The 11,849-nt window shown below is 39.2% G+C and overlaps 1 protein-coding gene across 1 annotated transcript; it reads left to right on the top strand.

Annotated features, from left to right (window-relative positions):
- Window positions 1–298: 298 nt before the first annotated feature.
- On the top strand, window positions 299–9,674 carry LOC100489487 (perforin-1). The gene is made up of 4 exons (XM_031893361.1): window positions 299–853; window positions 1,386–1,761; window positions 2,136–2,313; window positions 9,643–9,674. The coding sequence occupies exons 1-4, from the start codon at window positions 303–305 to the stop codon at window positions 9,672–9,674; spliced, it is 1,137 nt and encodes a 378-aa protein (XP_031749221.1). The 5' UTR covers window positions 299–302.
- The last annotated feature ends 2,175 nt before the right edge of the window (window positions 9,675–11,849 follow it).

The raw sequence follows: 11,849 nt of genomic DNA, 5'->3' as shown, positions 1-11,849 counted from the left end.
TATTTATTTGTGTATCAATTGTGTTAGTATTGAGAAAGGTCTTACACCCCATTTATTTTATTTTATGCTGTTCTGTGCTTTTGTTTTTGTTCTGTGCTTTTGTAAGGTACATCTTAACATTCATTTATTATTTTCATTTCTTTGGATTTAAGAACCCTTCTTTTATACTCAGCACCTCTCTGATGTCTACTCAGCCTTCCTCTTTCACTCTTGCATTCTACATTCTTCTAATTGAACGGTGTGCCATTAGCCTTAGACCCCATCTGATATATTTTGTAATTTTATTTTGTAGGTGATCGTCCATGAAACTAAACATGCTCATTCTCTTCACTCTCCTCATTGCCTTGCCCAAGTCATCTTCCACCAATCTAGACCCATTTAAATATGCCTGCCAAACTGGTAGTCCTGAGGAATGCAAGAAAGCCTCCTTTGTGCCCGGTCACACATTACTGGGACAAGGCCTAGACATAGTGACCATGAAGAAGACTGGCGCCTTTCTCGTTGACATGCAGACATATCAAATGCCCAACAATACATGCACCTTGTGTGAGAACCCATACAATAAAAAAATCTTGGAGAAACTGCCAATATCCATGTTAGACTGGACACCTCAGTCTTCTTGCATCAGAAACATTGATAGTAGCTTAATGAGGTCCAAGGTGTCTTTGGCTAACAAAGAAGCTTCTAATGTTCAGAACGACTGGAAAGTGGGTTTAGATATACCAATCAATATTGCGAAACTGCATACAGCCCTGGCTGGGTCTCACTCAAGGTTGGCTGAGTTTGCTGAGAGAAAAACCATTACTGACCAATACAGCTTCCTCTCCCACGAGCTCAGCTGTGCCTTCTACAGGTAATAAATCAAACAGATCAAGGGGAGACAGATAGGGGATTCCTAACGACCCTAACCTTTTAGTAATTGAACAAGGGAAGCTCGTATCAGTCAGCTGGCACATACAGCTTGACTCGCTCTCAGCAATTTAGAGACCTCAGGTGACACGGAGACACCTAATAATGTTTTTGCTAAACTGAAAATTTATTCCCATTACACGTTTAGAGATAAACATTGAGTAAAAGCAAGAAACAACTAACATGAAAGATCCTCCTTAAACATTTTCTGATCCCAGTTTTTACAAGATATCCCAGAATAGAGCTTAATTGGAAGTGGGTTGGATTTTGGGTGGATTATGGGCACAAATGGGCATGACCAGTGTAGATTAGTGTGTGACCTAAACTGACCCATATTAAACTCATATTTCGTAAAGTACTGAATCCTCCAGCATCACTGGATCAGATATCAGGGCAAATTGTCATTATTACATACCTTGTCATGATACACGTATTATAGATTCTTTATTGTATATTATGTTTCTTTTCATATTCAGATTCCGTCTGTCTTTGGACCCACCACCTACCCAGGATTTTACCAAGTCTCTGCAGCAACTCCCTGATTTATATAATGAGAAAACCAAGGAAGAGTACAGGAAGCTGATAGCTAAGTATGGAACCCATTATATTGAGAAGGCAGAGGTAGGAGGCAAAGCCTCCGAGTTGACTGCTCTCAGGACCTGCCAGGTGGCCATGGAAGGCATGACATTGGATGAAGTGAAGGACTGTCTAGCTGTTGAGGCAAAGGTCTGTGTGGGTTTGGAAACAAACGACATTTCCATCAACAGTAAGATCGAAAGGTGCAAAGAAATTGCAAGAACCTCCAAGCGTGGAGACAAATTTCATACAACCTTCAATGAAAGGACCTGGGAGGTGAGAGAAAGAAAAATGGTAATAATATGAATCACATCATAGACACTGTTACCGTGTAACCTAAGGTTCCAGTTGATCAGAGACACTGATTAAATGCAGTTTTCTGGGCTGCACTAATTGCAAATTGATTGCATTCAAACTGAAGGTAGTTGGTTTAGCCCTGCTGGATCTGTTAAACAGTGGCAATAGCACCGGTTATTAACGCCATGAAATATTATATACATAAACAGAAAGACACTTCAATAAGACATGTCTGGGTGAACGTTATTACCAAATGTCACCTATTGGTTGACATAATTCTCCTTTCTGTGTTGCTTTACTCCCTTTTGCTTTTTGTGTCCTACATTTTAACAAAGTCATCTTATTTTCTACAGGTGAAAGGAGGAAAAATAAAATATGATCTTCTTAACACAGAGGGAGGAAAGAAGGAATTTGATAAATGGATGGAGAGTCTTAAAACTGACCCAGATCTGCTGACTTATTCTGTAGAGCCCATTCACAACCTAGTGAGAGTCAATGGGCCTAAAAAAGGAAACCTCAGAATTGCAGTTAGTGAGTATATTAAGGAAAATGCCGTCATAAATACCTGTTCCTGCCCAAGTCAGGGACCTGACTGCTCCTGCACTTGCCCTTTCAACAAATACATGAATTCAGACTGCTGCCCGACAAACCAAGGAATGGCCAAAGTTTCACTGAAAATCCAAAGTGCAAGTGACTTGCCTGGGAACATCCTTTCAAAACCAGATGGTTATGTCAAATTCATATATGATGGCAAAGAGGTCCAGACACAGACAGTCAGGAAAGATAACAGCCCCATTTGGAATAGTGAGTTTAACTTGGATTTTGTACTCGGTGAATTTAAGAAGTATACCATAGAGGTGTGGGATAGGAATAAAAAATTTCCTGATAGATTCCTTGGGAGTTGTAAGGAGTTGCTAACATCAGGTATTTTAGAAGATACCTGTTACCTCCCCCATGGAAGTGTAACCTATACAATTACAGCAAATTGTATTCCTCATCTTCAGGGGCTTTACTGTCAAGATTATAGCCCTGTGCCACCTAAATAAAACCCATGGCCTTCATTTAAGCACCCAGACACAGAAGCTATTTTAATGTTGTAATGAAGTGGAAAAGGTGAGAACAAGTTAGGTAGAAAAGAACTCATCTGGTCATCAAATACCTTTTAGGATTATTTTTTTGATGACTATAACACTGCCATCCTTACTTTATCATATCTCCATTCTGTTATAACATTTTTTCTACTTCTGTGTTCCATTCTTGTTTTATCTTGCTCTTTTAATCATCAAAGCTATATTTGTAGTTGCGCAAGGCATGGATGCCCACTAATACCGCGCTTGTTGAAGAGCTAGGTGGGTTTCTGATGCTGGAACCGGCTTTAGCACACAGTCTCATTATATTAGAGGTCATTTCTCTGTCTTTTCTCCTGCTTTTGTCTATGGGGAGGGTAATGGCAGGAAATTTAAGCCAACTGGCTGGGCTTATTGGGGTGCTTTCTGCTGCTGATACCCATTTTTGGGTATCAGCAAAAAAAAATGCATTTAGCAAGTTTACTAAGCAAATTTTATTTTACTAGTTATTGTTATGCTTATGTTCCTTCTGTGACCATTACCTTGATATTTAGGTTTGTGTCCTATTCCTTTACTGTATTCTTTAAAGCATTGAAAACCAAATAAAAATATATTCATTTTATAAAGTCTGTATTAAAGCCATTCATGTCTAAAGTTATCTACTAGTCAGGGTAAAGTACAAATATGTACAGCACAATGTAAGGTGTAAAACAAGAAACACAAAAATACTTATTGAATGCAAATTATAGCAACACAAAAAACAAACAAACTTGACCCATCTGTAAAGCTGCCCCACTGCGTCTATAGAAGTTGATAACAAATTTAATTACACATGGAAACCGATTCACCAATGAGAATTTTACTGACCAAAAACTTAATTATAGATGCAAGAGAAGTGACCAATGAGAATGCTGATTCCCAGCACTGTGTCAGGCCCCTTGCTGGTACCTTACATATAGAGATAATGATGTCATTTTCCCGTCATTATATGGCACAGGAATCAGACATGGGGATAAAGGGACAGACTTGTTCAGTGCTGGGAAACTGTGCTTAATGCTCCCAACTCCAATTGCAGGAACAGAGAACAGGGAGCCAGATTTATACAGATCAGCTGGGATTCTCATTGGAGGATTCTTTTGCATTTCAATGCTGCCAATGCGGGCCCTAGAGAGCTGGGAAAGTTTTATTGTGCAATATTGCTTTAAGAATACAACCCTGATGTTGCTGGACTACAGCTCCCAGCATGCCTCACCCTTCATTATATGTTACATTATTCTGGGATTTGTAGCCCAGCAACAGCTGAGTAACGTTTGGTTGAGCCGCGCTGTGCAGCAGGGAATTAATGCTAAAAAAAAGAAAATGTTCTACTCCTGACAGTCTGATAGACTGGATGGCAAAAGTAACAAACATGGAAGATTTTGACAGGAGGAATCTTCCTTCATGAAATAATCAACCCTTGTGCTATTGGATCTCTAGAAGATATAAAAGGTATACTGACACCTGAAATGAAACTGTTTATTTAAATACAGATATAGGACCCATTATCCAGAATGCTCGGGACCAAGGGTATTCCGGATAAGGGGTCTTTCTGTAATTTGGATCTTCATACCTTAAGTCTACTAAAAAATCAATAAACCATTAATTAAACTCAATAGGATTCTTTTACATCCAATAAGGATTATTTATATCTTAGTTGGGATCAAGTACAGGTACTGTTTTATTATTACAGAGAAAAGGGAATCATTTAACCATTAAATAAACCCAATAGGGCTGTTCTGCCCCCAATAAGGGGTAATTATATCTTAGTTGGGATCAAGTACAGGTACTGTTTTATTATTACAGAGAAAAGGGAATCATTTAACCATTAAATAAACCCAATAGGGCTGTTCTGCCCCAATAAGGGGTAATTATATCTTAGTTGGGATCAAGTACAGGTACTGTTTTATTATTACAGAGAAAAGGGAATCATTTAACCATTAAATAAACCCAATAGGGCTGTTCTGCCCCCAATAAGGGGTAATTATATCTTAGTTGGGATCAAGTACAGGTACTGTTTTATTATTACAGAGAAAAGGGAATCATTTAACCATTAAATAAACCCAATAGGGCTGTTCTGCCCCCAATAAGAGGTAATTATATCTTAGTTGGGATCAAGTACAGGTACTGTTTTATTATTACAGAGAAAAGGGAATCATTTAACCATTAAATAAACCCAATAGGGCTGTTCTGCCCCAATAAGGGGTAATTATATCTTAGTTGGGATCAAGTACAGGTACTGTTTTATTATTACAGAGAAAAGGGAATCATTTAACCATTAAATAAACCCAATAGGGCTGTTCTGCCCCCAATAAGGGGTAATTATATCTTAGTTGGGGATCAAGTACAGGTACTGTTTTATTATTACAGAGAAAAGGGAATCATTTAACCATTAAATAAACCCAATAGGGCTGTTCTGCCCCCAATAAGGGGTAATTATATCTTAGTTGGGATCAAGTATAGGTACTGTTTTATTATTACAGAGAAAAGAGAATCATTTAACCATTAAATAAACCCAATAGGGCTGTTCTGCCCCAATAAGGGGTAATTATATCTTAGTTGGGATCAAGTACAGGTACTGTTTTATTATTACAGAGAAAACAGAATCATTTAACCATGAAATAAACCCAATAGGGCTGTTCTGCCCCCAATAAGGGGTAATTATATCTTAGTTGGGATCAAGTACAGGTACTGTTTTATTATTACAGAGAAAAGGGAATCATTTAACCATGAAATAAACCCAATAGGGCTGTTCTGCCCCAATAAGGGGTAATTATATCTTAGTTGGGATCAAGTACAGGTACTGTTTTATTTCTACAGAGAAAAAGAAAATCAGTTTTAAAATTCTGAATTATTTGATTAAAATGGAGTCTATGGGAGACAGGCTCTCCGTAATTCGGAGCTTTCTGGATAATGGGTTTCCGGATAAGGGGTCCTCTACCTGTATATCATAATATTGCCTTTGCATGATATCATTTTGCCATGAAAGTATTTGCCCAATGCTTTTACATTCCCTATCTGTCACTCCTTGAGGGGGGCGGCCATATTTATGCAGCAGGAGTCCTGGAGAACAATCATATTCTGAATATCAAAGCCATTTACAAATGTACTGAGAGCAGAACTCTATGAAGATTCCTTTATAATGAATGTAAATATTTGAATCATTTATAAGTAAAGTGATTAAAGGCAATTAAGGGTTGCACCAGTGGCAGGAAATAAATGCATATTGACAAATATTTTCCCAAGACTGAGTGTTATGACAAGAGAAGTATCACAGGCCACATTGCATGTGTGAGTTTCACACAATCTAAGCGTGAAAGGACAACAAATACAAATAGCCCTTGTGGGGCTGAGGTGAGACATACAGTTCAGTCATTCTGTGCCCACCAATGGGAGAGTACGTGACTTAGCAGCACAGGGACTCACTTGCTAAGCTCAAAGGGTTTGCAAATGCAAAAATAATTTTATTTTCTTACACAAGAAACCACTATTTCAATATACATTTGTAATTGAGATATATATATATATATATATATATATATATATAGATGCTTATATGGCTGTGTGTGGGCTCTGGCCAATGCCATAGGAGCTAGAAATGCTGTATTTTATATGCTGAACTTATTGTACCAACCCAGAGGTTCAGCAGCCCTAGAGCTGTAATGATCCAGAGCTTCAATTTGTCCTCAGGATCTCCCCCTATCCTGATCCTATGCCTTCTTCTGTGGGTCAGTGGCACTGCACATGCTCAGTGGGCTGCTGTTGAGAAACACCTTAAGGGGTGTCTGAAATCATCAAAGCACTGGCAGAATATGAAGTAACATCTATTACAGAAGCTGATGCTACAGGGATCCTTATTTATTGCACAGTGCAAAGCTGCCACTTAAAGTGAATCTAAATTAATTATGAATTAGCCTTTTGTATATATATAAATGTATACAGGAGCAGTGACCAGCTCCATGTTGTTAGCTTCCACCCTTTCCAGCTACAGTCAGGTGATCCCAGTAGATCCAATAAAAGGGCAACCATTTTGGGGTTTTAGCATTTGGGTTGGGTATACCAAAGAGGTGTGGGATAGAAATAAAATAATTCCTGATCAATAGTGATGAGCGAATTTGTCCCGTTTCGCTTCGCCGATTTTTTCGCGAAACGGTGAGAAATTTGCGAAACTAATCTGTCGCGCGGCGTAAATTTTGTCGCGGCGTAATTTCTGCACGCGGCGAAATAAGTTGTGCGCCCTAGTTTTCCGTCATGGCGGAAAAATCGGCGCACACGTCGAAAATTGCCCGCGCGTTCGCGGCAAAAATTGCTCACGCGACAAAGATTTTTTTTTGTTGTGCGACAAAGTTCGCCACGAATCTAACGCTGGCGAATTTTTCCGCTCATCCCTACTGATCAATTCCTTGGGGGCTGTGAGCTGATTACCTCCCCTGCAGAAGTGTAACCTATACAATTACAGCAAATTGAGTTCCTCATCTTCAGGGGCTTTACTGTCAAGATTATAGCCCTGTGCCACCTAAATAAAACCCATAGCCTTCATTTTAATCCCTCTCTATAAAATTAGAAAACTAGTTCACTATATTATATATAACATCCTTTTAAATGATAATGACATTTTCTGTGGTTCTTGAAATATTCTTGGGCACCCATATAACGTTACTAGACTTGCACTCACAAGCAAATTTCATTAAACTAATTATCGTTATGCTTATGTTCTTTTAAAGGAGAAAGACAAGCATGTTGGCATTTTATTGGCAATAGATTAGCCACATTAGTGCAAGCAAGAACACAATATTTATTCTGCAGAAAGCTTTACCATACCTGAGTAAACAGCCCTAGAAGTTCCCTGTGTTTGCTTAAGATAGCAGCTGCCATTTTAGCTTTGTCTCAGTAGTTTCTGTGGTGCAGCTCAACCTGCTCATAGCTCAATCTGAAACACAGGATTTATTTTCTTCTTTTGTGTACAAATGTTCATAGGAATCAGACTTCCTTCAAGGCACGGTTAGGAGGGTGTGCAAATTATTTTGGGAGGGGGGAGCGAATTATGATGGTAGGGGGGGAGAGAGGAGCAAACTAAGCAGACTAGCGCCCGTGCCCTGAAAGATTTTTCTGAAAGATGTAAGCAGTGTTGGATTGAGAAGACAGAGGCCCACCAGAAAACCCTTGACAATGGGCCCGCTCTCTTAATTTCTCCTCTCCTCCCTCAAACTTTATTATCCTAGTCTCTTTTCTTTACATACTATATACTAGTTACATAGTTAGTTACATAGTTACATAGGGTTGAAAAAAGACCATTGTCCATCAAGTTCAACCCATCCGAGTAAACCCAGCACACAACCTATACTTACCAATCTATACACTCACATACATAGACTATATATACAACCAGTAATACTAACTGTAGATATTAGTATCACTATAGCCTTGGATATTCTGCTTGTTCAAGAACTCATCCAGGACCCTCTTATAGGCATTAACAGAATCTGCCATTACCCCATCACTAGAAAAGGGCATTCCACAGCCTCACTGCCCTCACCGTGAGGAACCACCAACGCTGCTTCAAATGGAAGCTCCGTTCCTCTAATCTATAGGGGTGACCTCTGGTGCGTTGATTGTTTTTATGGGAAAAAAGAACCCCCTCCCCCCATCTGCCTATAATCCCCTCTAATGTACTTGTACAGAGTAATCATGTCCCCTCGCAAGCGCCTCTTTTCCAGAGAAAACAACCCCAACCTCGACAGTCTAACCTCATAGCTTAAATCTTCCATCCCCTTTACCAGTTTAGTTGCATGTCTCTGCACTCTCTCCAGCTCATTAATATCCTTCTTAAGGACTGGAGCCCAAAACTGCCCCCCATACTCAAGGTGAGGCCTTACCAGGGACCTATAAAGAGGCAAAAATATGTTTTCATCCCTTGAGTCAATGCCCTTTGTATATAAGACAGCACTTTATTTGCTTTAGTAGCCACAGAATGACACTGCCTGGAATTAGACAACTTGTGATCTACAAAAACCCCTAGATCCTTCTCCATTAAGGATACCCCCAACACACTACCATTCAGTAGATAGTTCGCGTTTATATTATTTCTACCAAAGTGCATAACTTTGCACTTGTCAACATTGAACCTCATTCTATTCTATTCTATTCTTTCATCCATCAAGCTTCCTTGTTCCCATTCAGAAATAATGAATGACCATGAAATAGGCCAAATAGGTAGAAGCAAGAGGGCCCACTGACACCTGGGCCCACCGGGAGTTTTTCCTGGTATCCTGGTGGGCCAGTGCGACACTGGATATAAGTCTGATACTGAAGAACAAGTTTACACAAAAGAAGACAAGAAATCCTGTGTTTCTTTTAAATAGAGAGGGATTTTTTGTGAGTACTTATGTGAGTTTACTAATCGTACAGGGTTTCACCATAAAGAAAGCTTGGAACTCTTTAAAAGGTTTTTCCAAATGGCTTTTTGAATGAAGAAAAACGTGGGCCCCTGAAAGCTACTGAAGTTTTTCTTCCTTACAAAAGCACATTTGGGAAACGTATGAAGATTCCTGAGGTTGTTTTCATTATTTTAATTTACAAAACTGATTTTCAAGGCACTGTTATCAAGACTTCTATACATGGCCTCAACTGCTTGTTATGTGCTGTTAGGGGTCACAACACCGCCTGTAAACAAATAAGGAAGGAGCTAAATGGTGTTAAACGTTCACAGAAAGATGGCTCTTCAGTTTCAAAGTGATACTTCTCTTTCTCATTTCAGTGTCACAGGGAAATAATAACCACATTGTGTGAAGGAAAAGCACAGGGCTCTAATAAATATGCAATAAACAGGGTTGTGCACATTCATATTCATCATATATTCATAATGGATAGATGCATTGTCGGACTGGGGTGCCAAGGGCCCACCAGAAAACCTTAGACCTTAGGCCCACTCTCCCCTTCTCTGGTTACTCACTTTATTTAGTCTCTTGATTACTTCTTTTTACATACTATTATCTATCCTTTTCTCCATTTCTTCTGTTTCTTCTCATATAGAATTGAGTAATGGCCATGGTATAGGCAAACAGGCAAATGGCTGGGTGAGCAGGAGGTCCCACTGACACCTGGGCCACCGGGAGTTTTCCTGGTATCCTGGTGGGTCGGTCCGACACTGGATAGAAGTATATCAATAATGGTTTTAAAGGGGTTGTAAACCCAACCATAACAGTGTTCCACAGCGCACCCTAGTTTTTCTATAGAAGTTGCCGAAAAAAGTAATTATGGATGCAAGAATATTCACCAATGAGAATTCTACTGACCAAAAATCTAATTTTTTGTTCAAAATGGTATTGTTTCCCCCAACCGGAGTGCGGGCTCTATAAATCTGCACTTCCAATGGGGTAAAACATTTTCCACTGATTGGTTTCCTTGAACCTTGCTCCATCATTAAATTTATTTATACCCAAAAGTGTCCATATATGCACAGATCTGATGGGGAAGATCAGATTTTAGCTGGACCTAATTTGAAAGGAGTAGAGGCTAATTTCATGGCTCTTTCAGGCTTAGAACTTCTTTATCCTCTGAAATAATAAATAAATATCCCTTTGCTCCTATTTCTTTAAACAATGATGAGATTCCACCCTTCTGTTATTTTCTCTATGGTGTAAGTTCTGTAAGCCTGAGTGTCTTTTAGTCCAAGACATTGGATTTAGTAGACTAGGGATCCCCAACCATTTTTTTTATCCGGGAGCAACACAAACACAAAAAGGTTCCTAGTAGGTGACCAATTAGGACTTAGATTGGTTAATTAGTAGCCCAACGTGGCCTGGCAGACTACTAGAGGCACTGTTTGGCAGTTCACATGGTCTTTATGCCTCCAAGACATGTCTCCAAGTCAAAAATGGGCACCAACTTTGAAGCCACTGGGAGCAACATTGAAGGGGTTGGTGAGCAACATGTTGCTCACGAGCCACTGGTTGGGGATCACTGTAGTAGACAATTACTGAATGGTCTCGATTTACTGTTCATTTTGGTGTATAGATGTGGCCTCCAATGACTACACTACCATAACTTTGAATATAGATGTAAGTTGAATTCTTCCTGCTTATTTCATTTAAATGGCCTGGAGGAAATCTGGAAGAATGTTGTTATCAATTATTTATTCTCTAATTGGATAAACATACTGTACCTGAGGTTTCTGAATAAAAGCTGCAAATTCTGGACATGTTGGTGGACTTGGTTGGTGGAGCACACAAAATCTGAAAGTAAAATACCTAATCTAATAGCTGTTGAGATCATGTAGAAGTCCACAGCAGGTGTCCTTTTTACACCTGAAAAATCGTTCTTTGCCTCGTGGTTTTTGGGTTTCTTTGACACTGTCATTTGTGGGAAAATATGAAAAAGTTGCATTGTTCCCATTTGGTCTTTTTTAAAAGGCTCTTTTAATCAATCACTTGGCATTCATGCTGTCCGCGACTTTAGTTGTGGTTTCAAAAACCACTAAAAACCTTGAATAGTCGAATTTTAATAAATCTGCCCCCAACTTTCACCCATAGATAAATACACTTCTAAAACTTTCATAGAAAGTGGGTGATCCATGAAAGACATTTGACCCTGGGTTGTTACCTAGTAAAGCACATGTTCATCTTCTCTTCTTGAAAGACATAGAGAGTGCTATTCCAATATTTCCGAACTATTTAATGTTTTGTTCTGCAGTTTTCTGAAGTTTAAGAATCTGAACAGTTATCTGGTTGCTGGTAGCATTTAACATAACTTACATAACTTTGAGGTTTTTTTTACCATGTCAAGTTCATGTTCTGGTTCCCCAATTTTTGAACGCATTATCCTCCTTTACATCCACATAGATTAACTTTTCTGTCCAATAGGTTCATGTTTTTTTTCTAGAAGACAGTTGACTGTCCGACCCCTCCCACTGTGTATATAAGTCATGATGGAGCTCCTGTCTCTTCCTTATCCAAACAAAGTGGT

The sequence above is a fragment of the Xenopus tropicalis genome, chromosome 9, assembly GCF_000004195.4.
Source record: "Xenopus tropicalis strain Nigerian chromosome 9, UCB_Xtro_10.0, whole genome shotgun sequence".
In the NCBI taxonomy this organism is placed as follows: domain Eukaryota; kingdom Metazoa; phylum Chordata; class Amphibia; order Anura; family Pipidae; genus Xenopus; species Xenopus tropicalis.
The sequence above is the reverse complement of the archived record's forward strand: the minus strand, read 5'-3'. Positions and strand labels throughout refer to the sequence as shown.

Bases quoted from the DNA above. Each gene is read 5' to 3' on its own strand.
- LOC100489487 (XM_031893361.1), top strand. From the start codon at position 303: ATGAAACTAAACATGCTCATTCTCTTCACTCTCCTCATTGCCTTGCCC. The intron at 854-1,385 runs GTAATAAATCAA...TTTCATATTCAG, and splicing joins CTCAGCTGTGCCTTCTACAG to ATTCCGTCTGTCTTTGGACC. The intron at 2,314-9,642 runs GTGAGTATATTA...TTCTCATTTCAG, and splicing joins AAACCTCAGAATTGCAGTTA to TGTCACAGGGAAATAATAAC.